The sequence below is a fragment of the Artibeus jamaicensis genome, unplaced genomic scaffold (assembly GCF_021234435.1).
Source record: "Artibeus jamaicensis isolate MK-2021 breed Jamaican fruit bat unplaced genomic scaffold, CSHL_Jam_final contig_518, whole genome shotgun sequence".
NCBI classification, from domain to species: domain Eukaryota; kingdom Metazoa; phylum Chordata; class Mammalia; order Chiroptera; family Phyllostomidae; genus Artibeus; species Artibeus jamaicensis.
In genome coordinates, this window is record NW_026521870.1 from 1,638,797 (window position 1) to 1,665,641 (window position 26,845).

General features: G+C 36.7%; 1 protein-coding gene and 2 pseudogenes across 1 annotated transcript in view; 2 read left to right on the top strand and 1 right to left on the bottom strand.

Annotated features, from left to right (window-relative positions):
- Positions 1–26,845, top strand: part of FBXL13 (F-box and leucine rich repeat protein 13) — a 284,235-nt gene that overhangs the window by 20,947 nt on the left and 236,443 nt on the right. Inside the window, exons 2-7 of the mRNA XM_053668913.1 lie at positions 2,327–2,430; positions 2,888–2,978; positions 13,821–13,888; positions 14,674–14,828; positions 18,587–18,696; positions 20,290–20,457. Of these exons, the coding sequence (XP_053524888.1) occupies positions 2,327–2,430; positions 2,888–2,978; positions 13,821–13,888; positions 14,674–14,828; positions 18,587–18,696; positions 20,290–20,457 (696 nt within the window). The remainder of the gene's footprint in view (positions 1–2,326; positions 2,431–2,887; positions 2,979–13,820; positions 13,889–14,673; positions 14,829–18,586; positions 18,697–20,289; positions 20,458–26,845) is intronic.
- Positions 22,279–22,771, bottom strand: LOC119034767 (small ubiquitin-related modifier 2-like; annotated as a pseudogene).
- LOC119056294 (procathepsin L-like) lies at positions 24,244–25,227 on the top strand (annotated as a pseudogene).

Here is a 26,845-nt window from a genome sequence, read left to right on the forward strand (position 1 = left end):
TATGCTAGTTCCATAGGCTTTTATTAGCATTCCTTTCAACCTGAATTGACTTCTGCAAGATAGCTTCTCAGGAAATGATGTTTTCTGACCTGTGGAGCTTAGAAATACAAAGAAATAAGCAATTTCCCCTAATCATTAATCAGATTCCAACTTCCTTAAAAATTCACATTAAAGGTAAATTCCATGAAGGTACAAGTTCTCAGACTTTGGAGTACGTGTAGGTAGAAATGACCCTGAATCTAATAAAACTATAGTTCCTAGGCCCCACCTCAGAGACCAAATCACTCCCTAGGTTGATTCTGATGCAAATGTCCTTCCTCAAGGTGCCAGAACAGATGCAGGAGGGGACACAGAATAGGGAGTGCAGAAACTCAGTACTCTGGGGACCCAGGCACACAAGTGTATGAGAGCAGATGACCTCTTATCAGAGCTATTCAGGGAGCTAGCTGTCTCATGTCTGGCCTCCATGTATCAGAAGACTTCAGCCCTTTGGTAACAGAAGACTATGCAAATCCGGTTTGCATCTCTGATTTCCTGTGCAAGTACATTTTCTAGGTTTGGGGGAGAAGGAAGTCAGTCTGGATGGTCAAGTGCTCACTGTGAGCAGCAATGGGGCTAGGTCAGGAGGCAGAGTTGGAGAGGGAGAGACTTCTAGGTCTAACCATTTTGTCACAGTCTTAAGGTCTGGGTTTTCATCCTGCAGGATGCACACTAGGGGGAACATGGAGCTGTTGCAAAGCAGGAAACGTGTTGTGCAGGGTTTAATCAGAAGTTATCCTCTTCTTTTTGGAGGAATACTAACAGAACTGCTGAGAGCCTCAGAATCTACTGACGCTTGGCCCATGGAGGTGGGAAGAGCTGTGCACAACTCAAGGGGTAGAATTGCTTTGTGGATGAGTGGGAGAGGCTGTACGTGAAAGCCAGAAAGAAGAGGCTATATGTGAAAGAAGGTCAAAGAAAGCCCCCCACCCCCACCCCACAGGAGATAGTGAGTGAGCTGAAAGGGGAAGAGAAATGTCTGAGAGGGATTCCAGGTGGTTTCCGTGAGGAGTGTGCCATAAACCCTTTTCTCTGTCTCAAATGGAGAAATATATGAAATAATTTTCTGTATGTCTCACCAAAGTTTCTTCTTTGGGGAGATCCTCAACAGGAAAATAAGATGGCAGCAGCTTTCTGAGTTTCATAATGTGCTTTAAACATTTTCTTAGATCCAGTAAGTTGTTTGTTTCCCACGTAGGTGAACCATACTACAATCTTTCAAATATCTACTCTGTAGATACAATGAATGGCAAAATGCAAATATATTTCAAACAGACTTCTTGAATCCACAGTAGATTTTTAAATTTTTTAAAATTTTAAATTATAGTTGACATACAATATTATATTAGTTTCAGATGTACAACCCTATGACTAGACATTTATATAATTTATGAAGTGATTATCTCAATAAATCTAGTACCCATCTGACACCATATATAGTTATTACAATATTACTGACTATATCCCCTATGCTGTGCTTTACATATGGGCCCTTTAAGAGGAAAGCCTGGGACTTCAGAAGCCATGACTCACTCAGACAAAATCCTGACTGGCTTTCATAGCCAGAAGTTATGAGGACTTCTCTTCCTGGCACTGGAGGCCTGGGCTGGGGGCCCTGGTTTGGAGCTGGGACCCCTTGCTCCTCAGGGAGAACCTCTGCAGTCAAGATACCCTTTTGATTTTTAACTGCCACACCTTGGTGTAGGACCAGCTGGTTCTGCTCTCTGCCCCTCCTACCAGTCTCCATGTGGCTTCTTCAGCTAGATTTCAGGCATTTCTGAATGATGGTTGTTCTGTAGTTTAGTTGTAATTTTGATGTGGTTGTGGGAGGTTTGGAGTACTGCATTTACTTACTCTGCCATCTCGACCAGACCCCACAGTAGATTTTGATGCTGAATTTTCTTAATTACTTTTATGGTTAAGTCCAAAGTATTTTTTACTTTAAAAAGGAGTTCCTAATCATCAAAAGAGGTAGAAACTACTGATCTGAAGAATCACAATGATGTCTTCAATTTGACTGTAAAGTACTCCTCACTTAATGCAAAATGCTGTGCAGGGACTCTTTATTGTGTCATTTGTGACGAATTTTCTAAAAAAGGAGTAAAGGTAAACTGCATTGGGTTAGACTTTAGCACTATGTTACACCTAATAAATACAGAGAGATATCTATAAAGTATGTATATGTGAATAGTCACATTATGTGACTTTGCAATGACACAAGAGGTCTACCTGTTGCTCATTGAGAACGTGCAGATCCAGAAACACAGATTCCACTTCTTTTCCTCAGGTTCTCTTGTGCGGTCTGCTTGTTACATGTCCTCAGGATCCACTGAGGTATTTAGAGGAAATGATCATCACTATAATGAAAAATGGCCTTGAAAGTCTTCTATGGTGAGCATTGTTTTATTTTGGGAGATGTTTTGAAGGTAAGATGCTTATTGTATAGAGTATCAAAAAAGGTCTTCTAATGAATGCTTCAAATCTCTAGATTGTTAAAGAATCCCTCCACATGCTTTTGAGTCTGTAAAACTTTGATGGGAAAAATTTGCCTACTGGTTCTCAACTTGAGAAATTTTTATAGTGTGTTCATCAATACTATGTGCTCTGGGGCAGTTTATTTCAAGTTGCGGATGAGGAAAGGAAAGCATGCCTTCTCGAGGAGCACAGCAAAATCTTGAGGGGGTATTTTGAAAAAGTCCTCCTGGTGATTCTGACATGCTTTTGCCAAGAGGATGTGTGTCTTCCTTCCCCTCCCTTACACTCCACCTAAAGAACTACTGATTTAATTGTGGAACTAACTACTATAAAATGAAATTGATTTTGACTGTGTTTTATGATTTTATTAAAGGGACATGTGCATTGATCCAGCAATGAAACCCAAAATTCGGAGATTATCTGAAACTTACTTGGAACAACTTTTTGGATTGGATGATCAACTGGTAAGGATTAGTGATCAAGCATTCTAAAGCATTATTTTAAAGTTTTGATGTAGGTTCTCAAATAGAATTCAGATATTATGAGCAGTATGAGATTAGACTGGCTTTGCAATTGGGGGCACTCCCCAAAGTGACAGGATATCACCAACATACTAAGACACACACACTCATTGTAATCCCCCCAAATTCCCAAGAAGCATTGAGACAGGAAGTTATTCTTCCTCTTTCTGATAAATCTTTATATTAAATTTCCCTGTTACATTTTCCTCCTTCCCCTCCTCTCTTGCATCTTTATAATAATAAAAATAGCATGAAGGATATTCTCTTTTCTTTCTAATCTACTTCTTTCTGTATTACGCCCCCTTTCATTCTCTCTGCGATCTGCCTAGGAATTATGCTCATAAAGATATGGCCAAAACATTAATGGGGTCTAAGTTAAAAACAAGCCTGATTGTTAATGAAAGGAACAACCAGCTCCAACAGCTGGTTTTGATCCCAAAAAGAGGTCAAGGAAGTAATTCAGGGCATTGATGCTTTTAGAACAAAGACTGTGTATCTAAGAAAAGCTAAAAGAGCAAAAGGCATGTGGGGAGAGAAATACTGACATAAATCAGATGTGTGTGGGACTATGTGTGATAGCTCCAGAATGCAGGCTGGTATCTCAGCACACGCAGGGCTGGGGAGTTGCTGGTGAAGTTGGGCACTGATAAGTGGAATCAAAGCCACAGTCAAGGTGGGTGCCAAGAGCCAGGAACAATCTGAAATATCCTTTAGAAGGATGGGTGGAGAGTAACACTGGATCCTAATCAGTGGTCTGCAGCAGAGAGACAGAAATCGAGGGATGAGCTATTCCTGCCAAGCCTGGGATGATTCTGAGGCCCTGATATACTGGGAAGAACACACATGTCTGATCCTTGTGGGTCTGCATCATGTTGTGTGGTGTCTTAATGAGTTTATCAACCACAGACTTTCAATCTACTGTGGAATGCAGATACCTGTAAACCAAGTTCCTGGAGATGTTTGACCTCAGGAGCTGCAGGGGAGAATGGGGGATGGGATTCTATGTCTCCCATCCTTACCTCCTTCCTACACACTAGAATAGTTCTGCTTTGAGTATAATATCACTTGAAAAAAACTTTGAAACCATTGCTATAAGATACTGAAGTTGTTAAAAACTATTGATCTAGAGGGGTAAACCTCATTGTCAGTATTTTGAAAGCAATATTATAAAATGCAGTTAGATTGTGTCCAGTGTCTAGGTAAAAGCCTACAGATAATTTTCTTAAATTCACAGAATTCCAACAGACGACATACCTACTTCAACATAAAGTTTTGTTAAAGAGGGAATCTCAGAGCTTGTCATGATGTGAATAGTGCAAAGAATAAAATGTTGGAAACTGATCCTGACTTAGCAAGGAATATGACAACTCACCAAGGCTTAGGCAACCCACTTCATATCATAAGTTAAAAAAAATGGAAACTGTAATAGATATGAGTTTGCAAAGTATAAATCTCTAGGTGCCTTGGATGCCTAGTTAGAAGGATAGATATGGATTAATTCATTTCTCCTTCACCCTCAGTGAAAATTGAAAAGTTGGGTTTTTTTTAAACAAAGAAATAAGACACTGATTTGTAATGTTTATAATATTTTAGCTTTCCTTCTTAATTTTTTCTCTTTTATATGGTAATAACTGCCAATAGGAGAGTTTTTAATGTTTTAAAAACATTTTAAAGGCCACAATGTAATTTTTTCTGTTGATTATTAATATTGCTTTGCATGGTTTGAGCATCTGGTCATTTTTGTGGTCTCACACTGCACCACCCTGCACACTGTGTGGTACACAGCAGGGGAGGGGCCGCCTGAACATGCCTATTTATAAATGTGTATTTGTTTCTACTTATGTACACAGAGAAGATCTACTACAGGAAACTGTAGGTCAAACAGTTATAGAAAAAATAGGAAATGTTCTCACAACGGTATATGGTTTAACTGTGTGTGCCAAGATGAAAGAATCAACTATTGTAAGGAGAAAACAAACTTCGCAGACTTGAGTCTCATTTCTTAGGAAATGAAATCTCCAGATGAGTCTATTAATTACAAGGAGAAAAGGCATCTATAACATTAAAAATCTTTTTATTATGGAAAAATTTAAACATAAAACAAAAGTAGAAAGAATGCCACAAAGCTTCAACAAAAATCAACATTTTGCCAGTCTTGTTAATTATTTTCCCTTTCCCATTTTTTTGCTGGAGCTTTAGAAAGCGAATTGCAGAAGTTGTATTATTTTACCAGTAAATACTTCAGTGTTCATCTCTTACAGGAAGTGAGATTTTTCAGAGGATGTACCATAGGGCTATTGTCTACATAATGAAATTGGCAATAATTCCTGAATGTAATCTACTGCTGATTATATTCAAGTATATAAATTCTATATTGACTCTATATTCAGGTTTCCCAAATTGTCCAAAAATGCCTTTTTACTTATGGCTCTAAGTTGAAATCCATGCAGGGTCCACATATTGGCTGTTATGTAACTAATGTCTCTTGTGATCTACAATAGTTTTTCTTTCTTATATTTTTCCATGTCACTTATTTATTGAAGAAAACAGATCATTCATTTTGTAAAATATCCCACACTCTCATTGTTTCCTCTGGTGTCATTTCATTTGTTCCATTTCTTTCATTTCCTGCAAGTTGTAGTTAGATCCACAAACTTAGTATTTGAGTTCTTTTTTTTTTTTTTTTTCTTTTTTGCTCTTGGTGACAAGAATACTGCACAGGTGGTATTGTGGTTTTCCGAGTGCATCACATCAGGAGTCTGACCCACTTTCAATGAATCTTGATACATAAAGACATTAGCATAATTGCTTATTTAGTTTTATCCTAGAGTGCACAAATGATGGTTTCAGAATAACCATACCTTAAGACCATTAACAATCAAACTACAGAATGCAGGTCAAGAAAATCATGTAAATTCTTTTTGCCTTTAAGATCGAAAATTAGTATATTTCCTACTGGATATTTTCAGTAAAAAATAATACATTTTTTTGCCTAAATGCATTCTTTCTTTTGTATTGATGGTCACCTGTTCCCCCCTTTCAATTGTGAATAACATTACACGGCAGCAAAATCAGAACAACAAAATGAGGAGTATCCAGAAAAATATTGCTTGCATTTTTACCTCTTTATCCTCCCTAATCCCTCCCTTTCTCTAGATAACCAATTTTAGTAGTTTTTAGTATATTTCCTTTTGTTTTTTAAAAAAATACCAGCAAATATTCTACATTCTCCTCCCCTATGGCTTCTTACACAGAATATATAGCATCCTGCTTCTTGCTTTTCTCAGTATGTCCAAGAGATCACTCCCTTACGTGACTTTAAAGTAATGTTATCACAGGGAGCATTGTATAACGAAATCCTAAAATCTAAATGAAAGATGTGGACTTGAAAGATCTTCCTCAAGTAACAAACAACTTTTAACTGTGAAAACGAAACTTAGGACTCCGGGAGCAGGTGTTTTCATCATTTGGGAGAGTCTGACCGCTCCTGTGCCTCACGTGAGAATCAGTTGCTTGATAACCATATGCAATACCTGTGCTTGTTTGCAAAATTATTCCTTTTCTTTTGAGATTGGGTAGGTTATTATTTCCTGAGAAGGCATTAAAATAAGTATTACTGGAACCTGGAAGGAATACAAATGATGAAGTGTATAAATAATGAAGATGTGAACTAGATTCATGCTGTTTACTTTAGGATAAGTTTAAGTGTAAAGTAAGTAATAATAGTTAATGATATGGCATTTATGTATGTTTATCTGCTATGTATGACATTTGAGAGTTCTAAAGAACATATGTATAAGTTTTCAATTTACTTTAAATTGTTCCAGAAAATTTATTCAATAAATTTTGTAATAAACACTCAACATGTTTAAGAAAAATTAGTTTTTAAAATTGTATTTATTTAAACCTGTTAATTAAATAGAGCACTAAAATATAAATAGTAGTATTTCTGTCCATTCACAGAAGCCCATTGGGCATTAAAGTCTTCTTAAATAATTTGAAGAAGGTCAAAAAATTAGAAACTCATCATGAAAAATTTAATTCTTGATCCCATGCCATGGTACTATATGTTACAGATACTCTTCACTTCTGAATTAAAGACATGGTTTTTTTTTTACTGTTGTTATTATGTATTACTTGTAACTATTACAGCTTATGAAAAATAAAAGTTCAGATTTGGGAAGGACTTAAATTCGACGATGCTTTTAACACATATTTATAAACCCTGTCTAAGTCTGTTCAGGATGCTATATTGAAAATACCATACATTGGGTGGTTATGAACAACAGGAATTTATTTCCCAGGGTTCTGGAGGCTGGCAGGTCCAGGATCAAGGCACTGGAGAATTTGGTGTCTGGTGAGAGGCTGCTTCCTGGTTCATAAACCACCATCCTTTGCTATAACCTCATATGGCAGAAGGGGTGAGGAAACCCTCGGACGTCTTTTATAAGGAGCTCCAAGCCCATTCATGAGGGCTGTACCCTTATGTCCTAATCACATCCCAAAAGGCTCACCACCTCCAAACACATCACACTGAGGATTCGATTTCAACCTGTGAATTTGGGGGGACATAAACATTCAGTTTATAACACACCTTATACCTTTTGCGAGCATGATTTTAAAATGATAGTATATGGGATATTAATGAAGGTCATGAATAAAGTCATGATGTTTTAAAATATGGTGAGATATCTGAAGACAACTGAATATGTAATTTCATGATGCAAGAGTTAACTGAGCAAAAAAGGGAATTGCCCAGCAGAAAAAATTTTTTATAATATGCTAAAATCCCAAAATTATAATGTGAAGTCGATGATGTACATTTTTAAAATTCTGGAATGTAAAGCTCTTTTTTTAACTAAACTATGGCTGACATATGCTAGATTAGTTTCAGGTGCACAACATAGTGATTTGACATTTTATACCATGATCATCATGAGAAGTCCAGCATCCACCCCTCAACATACAAAGTTACTGCTTTTTTATACAAAGTCATTGTGATTTCATTGACTGTATTTCCTCTGCTGTACTTTACATACCTGTAACTTATTTATAACTGTAAGTTTGTACTTCTTAATCCCTTTCACTTTTTTGCTGATCGTCCCACCCCTCTGGCAACTATCAGTGTTTCTGTGTCTGAGTCTATTTGTTTTTGTTTATTCATTTGTTCAGTTTTTTAAATCCCCCACATAAATGAAAAGATATAGCATTTGTCTTTCTCTGTCTTATTTCACTTAACACAATACCCTCTAGGTATCTCCATGTTGTGGCAAATGGCAAGATTTTATTTTTTCATGCTTGAGTAATATTCCACTGTGTGTGTGCACACATGCCCACACATCTGCTTCTCTACCCACACACCTACTGACGGACACCTCGGCTGCTTTCCTGTCATGGCTATTGTAAATAACGCTGCAGCAAACGTAGGGGTGCACATATTTTTTGAATTAGTGTTTTGTTTTCTTCAGATAAGTGCCCAGAGTGGAATTTGTGGCAATTTCTTCTTTGTCTCTTATTGTAACCTTTGTTGTAAAGTCTATTTTGTTGGCTGGTGTGTCTCTCCACAGAGAATAAAAACTTGGAGAGAGAATTAAAACTTTACTCTTTAAAAAATCAAGTCTATTTTGTCTTATATAGGTATTGATATTCCAGCTTTTAAAAAATTTCCATTTTCATGAAATGTTTTTCCATTTTTTAACTTTGCATCTGTGTATCTTTTGATCTGAAATGAGTCTCATAGAGGCAGCATAGGTAAGGGTCTTGCTTTTTAATCCATTTCGTCATGCTGTGTCTTTTGAGTGGAGCACATGGTCTATTTACATTTAAAGTAATGATTGATAGGTATGTACTTATTCCTTTACAATTTTTTTCATATTAGATTTATAAGTGGTTGGTCTACTACCTTTACTATATGTTTGCCTTTACTAGTGAGGTATTTTTCTTTTATATATTTTCTTATTTCTAAGTTTAGCCTTTTTTTCCACCTAAAGAATTCCCTTTAATGTTTCTTATAGTGCTGGTTTAGTGGTGATGAAAGATTTACATTTACTTTTCATTTGAGTTTTACCAGATTTCTAATATTATATTAGGTACTTCAAATATTATAGAAGTAAACTTTTTCCTATAGGTTTTATTTAAATATATCTATTTTCTCATATATAATAAATACAAAGTTAAACATTAATTAACAAATTACTATTGTTAATTAATATTGCCACTAAAAACCATAAAGTCAGTATCTATAAGTTAGCATTTATGATTTCTATTGTATTTCATTATATTTTTATTTACTTCACAATTTCTCCAGGTTTCACCAGCCTGGGATACAAGTAGGACTGTATTGATAGTAACATTCCAAATTTCACTTCCTCTATCCCCTATCTTCATGATACAGGAGACTGAGTTCCCCTTAAAATTCCAATCATTTGTTTCTGGGAATCCCAAAGCTGCCCCATGTCAATTCAAGAAATCATCTTTAGTGTCTTTGTCCCACACTATGAAGCCATCTGAGGGTGGAGCCTTTACACTGCAGCTCCAGAATTCCTAAGAGCTTCAGTATCTCACTGAGTGGCACTCCAAGTTTCTTCAAACACAAATCCTTAAGAGGCCAAAATAGTGCTCCTTTCTCTGGACTCTTTGGTCTACTCATACCTTACCCAGTGATCACTGCAGACATCCAAGTCAAACTTGTACTTCAACACTAAAGCCCAATTCGTTTACCAGCCAAAATAGTACCACTGTGTAGCAAGGACTTAAAACTTTCGCCTGGGCTGGTGTGGCTCAGCAGACTGAATGATGGCCTACAAACCAAAGGGTTGCTGGTTTGATTCCCAGTGAGGGTACATGCCTGGGTTGTGGGCCAGATCCCCAGTAAGAGGTGTGTGAGAGGCAACCGCACATTGATGTTTCTTTTCTTGCCCTTCCTTTATCCTTCTTTTCCCTGCTCTCTAAAAATAAATAAATAAAATCTTTTAAAAAATAAGAACTTAAAACTTTCATTTTGCCAACACTTTTGAAAGGAAATGCTTCTCGATAAAATTTTAATTTGAGGGATTGTATTTCAAAATTTGTCATAATGTAAGACTTTTGTAATAGTTTTACCACATTATTTCAAAATTTTTAAATTGAAAGTCACACAAAGTTTGATGGCTCTGTGCTGTGTGTGCTCCACACAAGTCGGGTAATGCCTTTCCTTACTGCTGTTGAACAAATAGTGCCCTGTGCCTCACAGGAGCAGTCCTTTTGGATTTTGTCTGCAGCATGTTCTTCCTTAAGGCTCAGAGCCCCAACCCACTGGGCTCAGGCAGATGCCATGTGCCCTCCTGTCTTCTCCCATTCTAGCATTGTTTCAAATGATAGAAGAAAACTCCTTCCTCTCGTCAAAACAAATTCAAAACAAAAATATTTAAATAGAACCTTTATTTTTAAAATGCACTAGAGATGCTCAGGTAACTGAATTCATCAAATTTAGGCTGCAATTGACCTTTCCTTGCTCCTAATATTCATTAAATGCTGGAAAATTCAGAAAAGAATAGTGAAGAAAAAGGTGAAAAATTCTTCACATAAACTCAGTTGTTAATGCAAATATGTGACCCTTGCTTAGATCTAGTTTGAACATAACTGTGTGAGGCATTTGGGGGAAACTACTCCAGAGATTTGGATATAGTAAGGGTATTAGATGATATAGATATTAAACAATTACTATTAATTCTCTAAAGTGGGAAAATGGAACTGTAGTTGTGAAGAAAATGTGTGTAGAGATGGATAGTAAATATCTTTAGGAATAAAATGTCGTGATATATAAACATATGTATTTTATATACTTCAAAATAGAAAAAGCAAGTATGGGAGAATGTTGACAATGTTAAATGTAGACTATGGGTGTTAGGTATTCATTCTACTTCTCTGTAAGTTTGAAATTTTTAAAAATAAAATACCTTTTAAGCCCAAATCATGTTGTATTTCACTTCTTTTTATCTTTCTTCCAGCTATAAAAAAAGGTTTGCTTGAAACTAGGACATTAAGTTGAATGTGTTTTCATTGAATAATATTGTATCCTATTGGAACTCAGCTTAATACAGAGGACCTTCACATTTCTCTGTCCCCAGTGTACACGAGGGATAAGACATAGTGTTTTAGTCATTAGGGATTAGTCATAATAGTGATTCATCATAGTGATAATCCCTAGACAGGGTGGAAGTGAGGGACCCTTAAGGAAGTTGGGGCGGTGAGCTTGTTTAAAAAAGTTTCATAGGTGATTCTAATCAACCTCTGGAGAGGGGACCACAGGTCTCAAAGAAAAGAGGAATGTCAAAGTCTAAGTAAATGTTGGAAAAGTTCTTTTACAACTAATTTATTACTTTGACATTGCCCCTCTTTAACTTTAGAAACTACCTCTCATGGCTGAATTTTCTCTTTAATTTTCAGACTTGAAACTAGTTTTGCAATATAATTGGACTCTCAGAAGTCGTGCAGTGATGAACCTTTCACTCCTTATCCCTCTCTTCAGTTACATCTAGCAGGTGCCTGTGTGCTGGCAGCTGTTGCAGGAAATTGGAGTAAACGGTTCATGAGGGTCTGGAAATAGGGATTTCATTCTGAGGTCCTCTATAGCAACACCAGGTTGTTTTTTATCCAGCACCTTCCCCACAAAGTTGTCTGAATCCTTTACACTCCATTTGTAGTGGCCACATGTAAGAGAAATGGCCCGCATCTAGGCAGTTGTCCAATTCAATCCAACATGTTTGTTGAACTCCTACTCTGTGCTATGCACTGCCAACTGGAATAAAAAGGTCCGAGAATATTTTCCAATCACAAGCAGTTAACCAATATACAATGGATATGAAGAGTAGAAAGCATGTTTCTGGAGCATCAGTGTGAAAACGTTGAGCATTGGGAATAAAAACATGTTACCCAGTGTACCAGCATGTGACTGGCAGGTGGACTGACTGGCCAGAGGTGCTGCTGAGCTGCCTTGGGCTGACACATACCCAACCCCAAGCTTTGGACAGGACATCACTGGCCTGGAGCACTTGTCGCAGGTCACTGGTCCCAGGGAGATGCTCTTTTAAAGCACTTTTTCCAGTGGAGAAAACAAGAGGATGCCAATAATGAAGAAAATTGTGGTTATTTTAATCTTATTAGTGTTTTTTTTTACACTGGGTGAACAATATATGTGAAGTTAAAACAAGAATTTAGGGAAAGAAGTAGTAAAAGAAGGGAATATTACAATTACACACTCAAATAATAGAAATAATAGACTAGAAATAATACTTTTATGCTGATTTAGATTTGATCATTAGAAAGTCAAGTTCAAGTGGCTGAATTATAATTTTTATAAGTCAGTATTACCATAAATATATTGAATTACTCATTTGATGGTACTATATATTTATATTTTATGATCCGTGCCATTTATTGTAGATATTTATATAGCACTTTTCAGGCTATATCTTCTAAAAAGAAGTTAGGCTTAAGAAATAGAGGGACCAACAGCAGAGCAGGAAAATAGAAATATAGATGATTGTTTTTCTCTGCCACCTCATTGCTTTTTTGGTTTTGTATGCCTTTCTATGACAGCCACAATATTCTTACTATACTTATCTGGATTCCTTTCCCTACCTCACCCCCAAAAGCAGAATTTAGCATAATTTAGTAAAGAATGACTTTAGTGATTTACGTTCTCCCTCACCACAAGAATAATTTGCATATAATCCCTATCAAAAGTGAAGATTTCCAAATGTCATTACTGAATTTCATATTCAGGGGGCCCAAAGGCCTTTGTTATATGCATGAAATAAATTCTTGATTATTAACTTAACAAAGATTTACAGCAATATGCAAAGGTGAAAACGGGTTGACTTGGAAAAGTAGAATTCAGAATTCAGGGCAGTTGGAATGGATTTGAACCAGACATCTCTATAACAAATGGATGCCACCTTATGTTTTTGTATTTATACAGTACAAAGGATGGCAATAACATAAGAGAAAATATATATCATTAGTACTTTACAGCAGCCATGTACATATAATAAATGTATTAATATATTAAGGAATGGATAGGAGGTACAGATGATTTCAGCAGTCCTTAGCTGTTCCCACATATTAATGTGTATTATTATAAATAGCTGCAAGTGGTAAATTTGCATCTTTTTCAGCATACTCCTCAGTTTAGATTTTTAATTTATGGTTTTTATTTCTGCTTGGTAATAGAGGGATTTTTGTATGCTTTTTTAAAAAGAAAAATCTCATTTTATACTTTTTGTTTATTTATTTGTTTGTTTTTTAATTATTTTTCAACTACAGTATTCTGTCTTTTACTCCCATCCCAGCCCACTCCCCTTGCCCCCCATCTCTCTCCCCTTTCCACCCCCCTTAGTTGTTCATGTGTCCTTTATGCTAGTTCCTGCAATCTTTACTCTTGAGAATGCAAAGTCATTCAATTTAATAGTGACACTGTGACCAGCAGGCCCACAACTGTACAATCCTATCAACACAGCTGCTGATAGTAACACCATAGCACTTACCTTAAGATGCTTTAAAGTAAGCACAATATAATGGGAGAATTTTAAGCTGTGCTTTTAACTTTTAAAAAATAGGTAATAGGCATATGCAATGAAATTCCAAACTGTATAAATAAATGGTGTATAGTTCTTCCTGTCTGCTTCTATCTCCTCACTCAGGTTGTGCTCCCCAGACGCAACCATTGGTCTCCTTTTCCTGTGTACCTCCAGGAGGTGGCCTATACACTGCGTTTATTTCTGTTTTTTATTTTATTCATTTTAGATGACTCCAGAATTGATGATAAAAGCATGTACTTTTTATACGGGACGTTTAGTAAAGACCCACTTTTGGTAAGAATGTGATTTTTATATACTATTTCTTCCTCTTTGTGTTCTTATTCTTGATAATCTACATATGAAGAAAAACTCACTTTTGGTCAGTTGTGCTGATTTTATCTATTTAATCAGGTCTCTACCATTTTACTCTTTATTTTTATAATTAATTGGCTTTTACTTACTTAAAATATGTTCTTTACTTATTCAAGGTATTACTTTGCCTATTTAAAAAAATAGAACTTCAAAATTGAAAAATAAGTCCATAATTCTTTTATAAGAGAATTATGGAAAGCTTTGGAGCCAGATATGTTTTGGAATTTAGATTCATTTTTTAAAATAATTTTATGAAGGTCGTCTCTGTAAATACTATGTATTTTATATAACATCTTTACTGGTGTCTGGGCCAGCATATTGGAACCAAACATATTTGAATGTATTAGTATTTCTACAGAGATACATATTCTTATGAAATAAAATAGAGAAAGTCTATGAACAGCCATGTGTCAGATGAAGAGAGATTTTGATGCAAAATTAGTCTGTTTTGCCTCTACATAAGTTATGAAAAGAAAAAATTTGGATTTAAGAGTTTTCTGGGCTTCAGAAGTGTAGAAAAGGGTAGTGCAAGCTCACAGGAAGTGCAAACACTGGCTAGATAAAGCAATAAAAATAATATAATGATTTCTTTCTATGCTATGGTTTTTGAGGAGGTAAAGGAGGAATTACTTTTTCTCTTTCTCAATTTATGTAATATTGTATTGCCATAACATTAAAATATTATTTCCTCTATGTTTTGGCTATAGCAGTTGGAAAGACCTAAGAATATCTCGCACAAATGAAGATGAAATTCTGCCTGAAAAAAAGGAAAGAGCAATAAACTATAACAATTTCAGACTTCAAAAATATGTATTTCATCACTGGCACTCTTATGTGAAAGCTCGAAAAGAACAACTTAAAGGTAAATTCTCACATAGTACCAAGTATTTTCTGTAATCCTATATTCAAAGAATAAAAGCAAACAAATGAACAAACAAAAAATTTAACAGTTAATCCCTCCCTGGTGTGGCTTAGTGGACTGAGTGCCAGCCTGTGAACCAAAGGGTCGCTGGTTCAATTCCTAGTCAGGACATATGCCTGTGTTGTGGGTGGGCCAGGTCCCCAGTAGGGGATGTGAGAGGCAACCACACATTGATGTTTCTCTCCCTCTCTTTCTCCTTTCTCCCCCCTCTAAAAATATAAATAAATTTAAAAAATTTAAAAACTTAACAGTTAAGCATAGTTTATACTAGAGAGTTTATTAGGTTTATATCTAGAGAATTGTCATGAAATATAAGGCCACTGATTAAAATATTTTTAAGTAGTCTTATTGATTATGCTATTACAGTTTTCCCAGTTTTCCCCCTTTATCCCTCCTCCACCCTGCCCCTTCAACCCTCCAGCATCCCCTCCACCTTAGTTCATGTCCATGGGTTGCACATATAACTTCTTTGAGTCCTCTGTTTCCTATACCATTTTTATCTTTCCCCGTCTATTTTATGCCTACTAATTATGCTTCTTCTTCCCTGCACCTTCCCCCCCATTCCTCCCTTCCCCCTCCCCACTGAACTCCCCCTGTGTGATGTCCATTTCTCTGATTCTTTTCCTGTTATGGTTGTTTGCTTAGTTTTCATTTTCATTGCTTTTCTTTTCTTTTAGGTTCATTTGTCGATAGTTGTCACTTTGTTGTCATTTTATTGTTCATAATTTTTATCTTCTTTTCCTTAGATAAGTCTTTTTAACATTTCATATAATTAGGGCTTGGTGATGATGAACTCCTTTAACTTGATCTTATCTGGAAAGCACTTTATCTGCCCTTCCATTCTGAATGAAAGCTTTGCTGAGTAGAGTAATCTTGGATATAGGTCCTTGCCTTTTATGACTTGGGATAATTCTTTCCAGCCCCTATTTGCCTGCAAGGTTTCTTTTCAGAAATCAGCTGATATCCTTATGGGAACTCCTTTGTAGGTAACTATGTCCTTTTCTCTTGCTGCTTTTAGGATTTTCTCTTTGTCTTTAATCTTGGGTAACTTAAAGATGATGTGCCTTGGTGTGTTCTTCTTTGGATCCAGCTTCTTTGGGACTCTCTGGGATTCCTGGACTTTCTGGAAGTCTCTTTCCTTCACCAGATTGGGGAAGTTTTCCTTCATTATTTGTTCAAATAAGTTTTCAGTTTCTTGTTGTTGTTGTTCTTCTGGCACCCCTATAATTTAGATATTGGAACATTTCAGGTTGTTCCAGAGGTTCCCAAGTTTCTCTTCATTTTTTGAATTCTTGTCTGTTCATTCTGATCCAGTTGGATGTTTATTTCTTCCTTTTGTTCCAAATCATTGCTCTGAATCCTGGTTTCCTTCTTGTCACTATTGGTTCCCTGAATATTTTGCTTTATTTCATTTTGGGTATCTTTGATTTGTTCTTTCATTTTCCAACGAAGCTCAGTCAGTTCTGTGAGCATTTTGATTACCAGAGCTTTAAATTCTCCATCAGATATGTTAGCAATCTCCTTATTGCTTAGTTCTAAGGTTTTGCTGTGTTCTTTCATTTTGGCCATATTTCTTTGTCTTGGGGCACCTGATAAGTTGTAAGGGGCAGGGCAACCCTCCTTACTGCTCTGCAGTGCTGCCTGTGGGGGAGGGACCCGAGAGGGAACAGTGCAGCTTGCCAGCTGGTCTCTAGCACACTTTCCAACAGACTCTTGTATCAGACTGGAAGTATCTCCCACCAGGGCAACCCCAGCCTTAGCCCACAGTCAGCTCTGAGTCTCAATTTTCCCTTTGAGTCACTCCCTCTGGAGCAGCTCCATTATCTCAGCAGTCAGCCCTACCCCTCAGCCGCCTGGCAGAGTTTTTCTGGGTCAGTCCACGCAGTCTGCCTTACCAGTGTGGTTGTTTTGTTTGATTTTTTTTTCTTTAATTCCTTGGCTGTTGGAATTTCATGCAATTTGATTTTCTGGTGCTTTTGGTCGTTTGTTGATTTTAGATTGGTTGTTATCCTCCTTTTGGTTGTGCGAAGAAGTGAAATGTTTCTATCCACACCTCCACCTTTGCCAGAACTTCTACTAATTAAAGTATTTAATGAGATTTGTCTCAAAGGTTATTTAGTAATAGAAAACAGGCATATTTAAAATAAAATTCTGTATATATTTTTTGTGATCTACACACAAATATAAATAGGGATCTACTATGAGCTTTTTTTACATAATGGTTGGTATATCATCGATAGGTACCAAAATTGCCTATTTTTTTTGTAGAGGGCTCTGTATTCTTTATAGATACTTCATTTAATAGATAACGAGGAAACTTAAAGAATAATAATTTCTTTTCACTTAAACCCTTGATAATTGTAAGGTGTGGAGAGTGCGTGTATATGATCTTAAGTGCTGGGATAGAGAACTTCAGGCTTTTGTGTAGATTTCATGCAGTTCACCAGATATTGATTTGACTATGGCTGCTGCAAAGCAGAAAACCATTTCCTCTAGATCAACTGCTGTCAGAGCAGATAGGCTGAAGGTTTTAGCGTTATGGGAATGGGCTTTATTTCTGATAGGAAGCCATTGCTGCCGCAAAGAAGCCACTGCCTTCTGTGAGTGGTATCCCTACACCTGCCTCCGTTATCCTCCTTCCTGGTCCCTGTATTTGAGGTTTGGGCAATCTATTTAATCAGAGGACCTTTACCTAAAACAGAATACTACTTCATAATTGTATTTCTATGAATAAATGTGAAAGTCCTGGTTTTACAAAGAACAGAATTGTTTAGAAATGATCTGTCCATAAAGTATCCAGCCATGCACTATGAAAAATAGAGGGATTTATTGAAGAAGATACAAGAAACATTGTACATAGGACAATGACACCTCAGTCCCCTTCAAAATAGGTACCTTGAGAACTCACAGGTCTCCCAGTCACCATCAGCTGCCCCATCATGTTTTCCTTAATCTCATGGATGGTCTGAAATCTCTTCCCTTTCAAAGGTGATTTTAGTTTTGGGAAAAGCCAGAAGTCGATAGCACCAAATCTGGGCTGTAGTGGGCCTGAGTCACCTGGGTGATTTGATGTTTCACCAAAAAACTCTGCACAAGACATGATGCATAAGTGGGTGCAATGTTATAATGAAGTTGCCAATCACCAGTTGCCAGAGCTGTGGACTTCTGAGTCATCTGAATACTTTCTGAGGAGGAATGCTTAAGCTTAACACAAAATCTGATGCAGATCCATTGCTCTGCTTGCGCAGTTGTTTTGAATGTGATGGCCACACAGTACACATGCTCACTCAACAGCACCTCCTGCCCCCAGTGACTAGTACAGTGAAGTCATCATCATTCACAAATGCACATTTCAGCCCACTCTCCATGACTGAAAGGTTACATCCATGTTGCATAAGTCATTCTCATTATATTAACAATGGTTGGACTTTTCATGGACAGACCTCAGTATATACATGTCTCAGCAATTACTACATATACTACATCTTAATTTCTAAGGGAAAAGGTGATGTTTACAGGCTAAGAAAATCTCAGGAGTACTACCTACTCTTGTAAAAAGTAATTAATTTTGGAAGTAATTAAATCAAACAACAACTATTAGACACAACACTGGTTTATATTATAAACATGGTAATATATTAAACACTTTTTTTAGAAACAGTTTGAACTTTATACAGTAACCTAATAATTTTTTTCAGATATACTATTGCGAATACAACAGATATTTCACTATAACAAGCTAATAAATATTCTTATTAAATGGAGGGATAAAGCAAGACAGAAATATCAAAAGAGAGCAGATGAGCTGGTATGGTATACTGGAAAGTTACTTTTTTTAGAAACAAAACTTTGCTGTTATATTGATGTTTCCTCAGATAATAACGCTATGTGTGAAAAACACTAAAATTCTGACTATTATGTGATTTAGATTGGGTATTTGTTCTTTTAACTTGGTAATTTAAATTTCACTTTAGCTAACCAGAAGATTTCTGTTGTTTCTTTTCAACTATTTTTCAACATCAGTGAAAAATCTTTTAACATTTTGTCTAAATTTCTTATAAGGATACTGAGGATTTTTAATGCAAGTATTTAGATGAAGATAGATATTTAAAATGGAAAAGAAACTATCCAATATGATTATAATAGAGGAATAAATAATAAAGATGAACTAAATTTATTTTTCTAGAGATTAAATTGCTATTTTTCTTTTTAAAACAGTCAATTTAATAAATTTTAATGTTAATGTTAAATTATTTGTAAAATTATTAAATCGTTAAGCTTAAAGGATCATTCTTAACTGGGATACCCACTAGGAATTACAGCAATTAAAATGGAGGACCCAAAAATGTAGGAGGACCTACCTTTTCAATGTTGCCAGTTAAGTAGTTATACTTTGGGTACTACTGTTTTAAGTCTGCTCACTCATTGTTTTCTACCACTGTGTGTACCCTAGAGTTTTGACTCCAGCCCTACATCTCTGATCATTGGTTGTCCAATGGGGAAATAGGTAACACTACCTGACCAGTCTGCCCCTTGCATATCTCCCTTAAACTGAACGGCCCTGTGAGCAGACAGTGTGGTTCCCTTAAACAGCTCCATACACTGAGCATAATGTCTTGCACACAGTAGATACATATTAATATATGTATAAAATTCGTGTTGCATATAAAATAATAGCATTGTCCTTAATGTGCATGTATATGATTATATCATCAATGGGGTATTTAGAGAAAACATTTTCTTCTAGCTATGTGATTTTTGGTCATACAATCATTCTGCAGGCACCTAGGTAGAGTGAGATGGTGTGCACCAGGAGGAGACTCACAGAAGGTTTCTGCATGCTAGTTTTCCAATGCATGCTCTTTCTTAGGGTCTAATACATACATGTATATTAAAATAAAATCATGTGTGTGAATGAGTGAAACATTTATTTACCCTTGAGGCTTCTTCCTTTATTATACAGCTTTCAAGACTGTATGAAAAGCTAAAGTTGGGTCTTTCTGTAATGATAAATTAGGAAAATCTCCAAATTCTTTCTTTCTGACTCTCCTTTTGATTTCTTTGCTTACTACTTCCCTTTCATGACCCAAATGCTGGTTCTGTTGTTACCAGAATCTTGTCATGGTGGGTTTCAGCTTTCTTGTTTATGAAAGAGGAGGCTGGGCCACATCTTCAAGGTAGCTGCCTGTGCCAATGTCATATGACAACTAATGGAAATGATCTGTAATGCTTTGGTGGTTCAGAGAATATTAAACATTCTCTGGATAATGATAATTCATGTACTGATGATAATAATAATGTTTAACACAGACTATCATTGTGTCAAGCATTGTGCTTTAAATATCATCTCATTTAAGCCTAATAATAATTCAATGGAATTTGTCAATTATTTTATTGTCAGTTGTTAAAACATGAACTTCAATTGAGAAAATGGAGAAACAATATAAAATACCGAAGAGCTGGTGAAGAACAAGTCATTCCTCCTGAACAAAACCTGTTGGAAGATGCTTTCGTAGGTGAGATTCCTGAATGTGACATTTCACAATTACCAGAAAGAGCAGTATTACAGGTTTGTATGAATTTGTCTTAACTAGTTATTTTCACAATGTTTGTTTAAAGAGTGGTTTTATAAATCTTACACAAGTGATGGAAGCTATATTTTGAGGAAATATTTTTTATAACTATCTGTGGGTTATTTTTTTGGAGGCTTTCCATTTGGATGGCTATAAGATAAATATAACAATCAAAATGGAAAAATTAAAGATGTAGGAAATAAGATGAAAAGTATGTTCTTCCTTCATCCTTTACACATATATTATCATTTAGGTGCAATAGATTTTAGATACCCAATGCTTGCCTTTTAATCTCTAATTTCTTAATCTTAAAATTATGCCTCCACTCTGGAATGTGCATGGGACTTGTCTTATTGCAACTTTCAGTTATTAAAATATTTACACATGTAACTTCTTTTCCTTTGATTGTGAATTCATGAAATCAAGAATCATGTATCTATATCTTCCAACTCATTGAAGTGATTTCTGAAGAATGAACCTTAATTCTAAATACTGGTTATATTCTGTCATATTTTGATGGGTAAATGATTTCCACTGGCTGGGACTACTTGATAAATGGTGGAAGAGTTGTAAAGTGGCTTCTTGATTGTTCTGGTTGATGGCAGCTTTTCATTATAAAATCTCATGTAATAAATTCACCCTTCTAAATGTATAGAATTGAGCTTAAGTTATTTTGGGGGACAAGATCTATCTCTGTATCTCTATCTCTATCTCTAATCTAATCTTGTACTTTATGTATATCATGGGGTTAGGATAAAGGTATTTTTGCCCTGGCTGGTGTGGCTCAGTGGATTGAGCACTGGCCTGTGAACCAAAGGGTCTACAGTGCTGTTCACAATCAGGGCACATGCCTGGGTTGTGGGCCAGGTCCTCAGTAGGGGGCACATGAGAGGTAACCACACGTTGATGCTTCTCTGACCATTTCTTTCTCTCTCCCTTTTACTCTTTCTAAAAATAAATAAATAAAATCTCTTAAAAAGATATTTTTGCCCATTATTCCATATTTATGTTACCTGCTCATATCTTATTCTTCTTAAAACTTGAATTCCTATAACTTTCTTACTAGTTTGTAGTAGCTCTTAATATATTGGTAATAAGAACCCTTTTTTCTGGAATATATTTGAGATTCCCTCACCCCTACACTTGATGTTTGCTTTCAGTTATGCTTGTGGAGTCTTTTGATGAACAAGCTTTTAAAGCCTTATGTAATGAAGTCTATCACTGTTGTCCTAACTATTTGTTTTTGTGTCACGTTACTATGTCATTCTCAGCTGTTTTTCTAAGCCACACAGTTATGCACCCCTTTTACAATTATGTAGCTGTTTTTTGTCTTTGAACTCCTACACTGTTGACTACTAATGTTTCTTTGTTTATTTTATCAGTGGGTGCTCTAGGCTTTTACAATATGCATTTTCAATTTATTACAAATTATGCCTTCAAATAGTTTTTGACTACTTCACATATAATGTAAGAACCTAATGACAGTATGCTTTCATTTTCTTTTTCCTCCACTTTATGTTACTATCACGATACACTTTTTCTATGTATTTATAAACTCTACAATATAATTAATTATTTTGCTTTAAACAGTCAATTATATTTTAGCCAGTATATATATATTTATATATTCTTTAATTTTTTGCACCTACATTCCATTATATACAATAAAGGAATGGGAATGGGGAAATGAATGAATAGGTAAACGATTACATACTATAGTAATCAGGATGTAGTAGAACCAAACTGCAGTATTTGATTGAGAATGTCTTCTTGGTCTAGAGGAACAGAGTTTTGGAGTAAAGTAGCAGAGTCCCTTTTTAGTGGATACCTCCTGTCTGCTGCTTGAACACATCAATTGTAACATCATCCTCCAGTTCCAAGGTGTTTCTGTTTCATCAATTGGCTGCCCATCAAATCAGAATCTGATCTGCCTCATTGACAAACCCTGTTGTTCACAATAGGCTTTCATTGCCTCTGAATCTTTTTTTTTAAATCTTTTATTTTTATTTTTATTTTTTTCGAGAGAGAGGGGAAGGGAAGGAGAAAGAGTGGGAGAGAAATATCAATGTATGGTTGCCTCTCGTATGTCCCCTGCCGGGAACTGGCCTGCAACCCAGGCATGTGCCCTGACTGGGAATTGAACCACGATACTCTAGTTCACAGGCCCGTGCTCAATCCACTGAGCTACGCCAGCCAGGGCTGCCTCTGAATCTTAAACTGCACCACAGAACCATCCTGCCTCACCACCTTCTAATTAATATGATTGCTGTTCTCAGTCTTGACTCCTTCCTTGACCTTTTCATCAGCCATGGTGAGCACTAGAGTAGCCACCCCACAAAACAGGTACCAGTTCCGTTGTGAATGAGCACTCAAGCAGCACCAGGTACCAGTGGCCACCCCACAAAACAGGTACCAGTTTCATCATGAATGAGCACTCAAGCAGCACCAGGAGTGGTCCAAGAAGGCTATTTTTATTTTTATGACCTCAAACTTACAGAAAAGTTGCAAATACAGTGCAAAGAACTATTTTTCCTGAGTGAGTTAAGAGTAACTTGCTGACATGATACCCTATCACCCTTAATATTATCAGTGTATTTTCTACAAACAAGGACATTCTCTTATAGTCAGCCATCAAAATCCTCAGACCCAATTCAGGTTTCTCTACTCGTTCTAGTAGTGCTCTAAAATGAAAAAGGATCCAGTCCAGAATCACACAGAACAATTGATTGTCACGTCTCCTTAGTTTCCTTTGGTCTGCAACTTTTCCTCCATCTTTCTTCAGTTTTTATAACCTTGATGTGAAGATTGGGCCAGTTTCATCATAGAATAGCTCTCAATTTGAGCTTGTTTTAAGTTGTCTCAAGGATATATTGAAGTTACGCATTTTTTTTCTCAGAAATACTGCAGAAATCATCCTGTGCTCTTCTCACTGCATCGTATCAGTGGCACAGGATTTCAACTTGCCCACAATTGGTGATGTTCACTTTGATGGTTTGATTAAGGTGGTGTCTGCAAAGCTTCTCTACTATTCAGTTTCCCCCTTTGCAACTGGTATGGATTTTGGGGGGTACTTACTTTAAAATAGATAAACATTCCCATTCCTCATCAAATTCTCACTTAGTTTATTTATATCAGCATGGACTCCTGGTTTTCCATTTTATTCACTTGGTTATAGTCCTTTACTATTCCTATTTATTTTGATGTTCAAACTCTCCCAGATTGGGACAGTGGGAGCCCTTTCTAGTTGCTTTCAGTGTCCTTTGATCTGTAAGCATCATTCGTTTGAGCAGTTTCTTACTTTTCAGCACAGCATGATCCCAGGTTCTCCTTGTACTTCCCTTGCCCCACGTTGATGCTAGATTCCCCAAGTCATTTTAAATTAAAATTGTGGATACAATTCAAATTTGAGCACTACCTGTGTTCATTGCTAACTAGAGACTATAAGTAGTACACATATATGGACATTTATTCCCACATCTGCATACCTCTACATCCTGAAAACCTGAATTGCACATGGATACTTCCAGTTCCAATTTAGCACCACAGGGCTCATTTCTAGTTTTTTTCCCTTTCCAACTTGCAATGTCCTTCTCCAACAGTGAGAATCCCAGCTCTCATTATTCTTAATAGACAGTGAAACCTCGGTTCTAGAACTTAATACATTCCAGAAAACTGTTCAAGAAATGATTTACTTGAAAACTGAATCTCCAGCCTCGAAGACCCCTGGACTTGCATGTGCTGACCCCACCCACCACAGATTTTTGAAACAATATATTTCACTCTTCCTGACTGACTTTTACTTAGGAATAGGTTCAGCTGCTCCAAAACTTGATGGAAGTTTAGATGTACAATGGAACCAGTGGAAGGCAGTGCACATGAAACTATACAGCTTGAATGAAGAAGGATGGAGGAGAGCGGTGTGGAAAAAGACTATGAAAATGACTGATGTGCACAACCAGGAATACAATCTAGGGAAACATATCTTCCCCTTGGTAATAAATGCCTTTGGTGACATGACCAATGAAGAATTTAGGCAGGTGATGAATGGCTTTCAATATCAGAAGCACAAGGAAAACTGTTTTCCAGGAGCCTCTCTTTGCTGAAATCCCCTCAACTGTGAACTGGAGAGAGGAAGGCTATGTACCTCCTGTGAAGAATCGGGGTCACTGTGGTTCCTGTTGGGCTTTTAGTGCAACTGGTGCTCTTTGAGGACAGATGTTCCAGAAAACTGGGAATCTTATTTCATTGAGTGAGCAGAACCCTATGAACTGCTCTCAGCCTCAAGGCAATAAAGATTGCAATGTTTGCCTAATGGGTAATGCATTCTAGTATGTTAAGTCTAATAAAGGCCTGGACTCAGAGGAACTTTATCCATATCATGCAAAGGTTGGATTCTGCAAATATAAGCCCAATAATTCTGTTGCCAATGATGCTGACTTTGTGGACATCCATCAACAGGAGAGGTCCCTTATGAAGGCAGTGGCCACTGTGGAGCCCATCTCTGTTGCTAAAGATGCAAGCCATTTTACCTTCTGGTTCTATAAAGAAGGCATTTATTATGATCCTTACTGCAGCAGCAGAAACCCAGACCATGGCATTCTGGTGGTTGGCTATGGCTTTGAAGGAGAGAATCAAGTAACAATAAATACTGGATTGTCAACAACAGCAGGGGTAAATGTTGGGTCATGAATGGCTATATACAGATTGCCAAAGACTGGAACAACCACTCTGGAATTGCCACTGCAGCCAGCTTTCCTACTGTGTGAGATGATAGTCATAAAGAATGGCTTGACTGAGAATAAGATATCCAAAGGAGGAACTTTATCTTAAAACTGACCATACTTTACTGCATGGGATAAAACACTTGAATCTTGACGGTCCAAGTTGTGAATTGAATTCTATGACGACTACATTGGTAATGTTACCACTTCTTTAATGCTGTAAAGAGCTTTGTGTGATTGACTTGCCTGGTAATTTTGAAATTTTATGTTTTAAAAGAATGTATAAAGTTTAAAGGTAACAATTTCATATGCAGGAAGAAAAACTGAATCTCCTTTGTTGCCCAAGAGACACCTGCCTGATCATACAAGTATCAGCATGAAAGGGTTGTCAGGTACAGAACTGAGACTGCCAAGTTTTGTTAGACAACTGAGACATTTTTGTCTGCGAACAGCTTGGTTGAGAAAAGTATTATTTGAGAACCAAGACAGTTGAGAACTGAGGTTTGATTGTATGTACTTATTTACTCACTCCCCCTGTGTGTAACCAGTCATACACATTTCTGCCCCTGTCCCCTCCCCTGTGGATACCTTCCTCATCCTGCTTAGTCTTTGACATTTCTTATCAGGTCGCCCTCATACAGAGAGGACACCTCACACCACGCGGGCTCTGACAGCTGGCTACCTTTCCCACTATGCAGTTGCCTTCCTAACTTTGAATTGAAAAAAAAAAGCCCAAACCTGAGCCAAGTGCCTTCCTACATAGATGCCCCCTTATCCTACTTGGATGCTGACACTCTTGCATAGGTTGCCCCTCTTTGGGGATGCTCTCCTTATACTCTGTAGGTTCTTTACCCAGTGCCGTGTCACCCTTCCCTCCCCTTAGCCACTTTCCACATCCCACTTGGCCCCTGGGATCGTATCCTTCCTAGGCTCACCCTCTGTGTCCTGATCAAGCTCTGACATCCCACTCTGGCTGCCTCTTCTTAGCGCCAGCATCCTCTTCCCTCTTTGGCCTCAATGTCATCCATGGGTTATTCTTCCATATGGATAGATGTCCTTCTCATCTTGCTTGACTAAGTGTCCAGGAAATTTTTTCACTACTCTAAAAGTTTTATTTGATTCACTTAAACGATTTCCACTTTGCCCCTTATTAAGTTCGTTTTTCTTTTAAATCTTTGAATATTGTTTTAAAGACTCCATCTACTAGTTTTATTATCCCTATAACTTCTGTTTACATTTATAATTTTTAATTGTATTTGATATACAATATTACATTATGTTAGTTTCAGATGTACAACATAATGATTAGACATTTACACATCTTACAAAGTGATTGGACACCATACATAGTTATTTCAATATTGTTGACTATATTTCCTATGCTGTACTTTACCGCCCCGTGACTGTTTTCATTACTGGCAATTTGAACATCTGCATCCATTTCTCCTTTTCACCCATTCCTTCAAACCCCCTCCCATCAAATTCCCAACCATAAAAATGTTCTCTTTATCTACAAGTTTGTTTCTGTTTTGTTTGTTCATTTGTTTTGTTTTTTAGATTCCATATGTAAGTGAAATAATTTGGTATGGCTTTAGCCCTCTGACATTTCACTTAGCATGATATCCTTTGTGTCCATCCACATTGTCTCAAATGGCAAGATTTC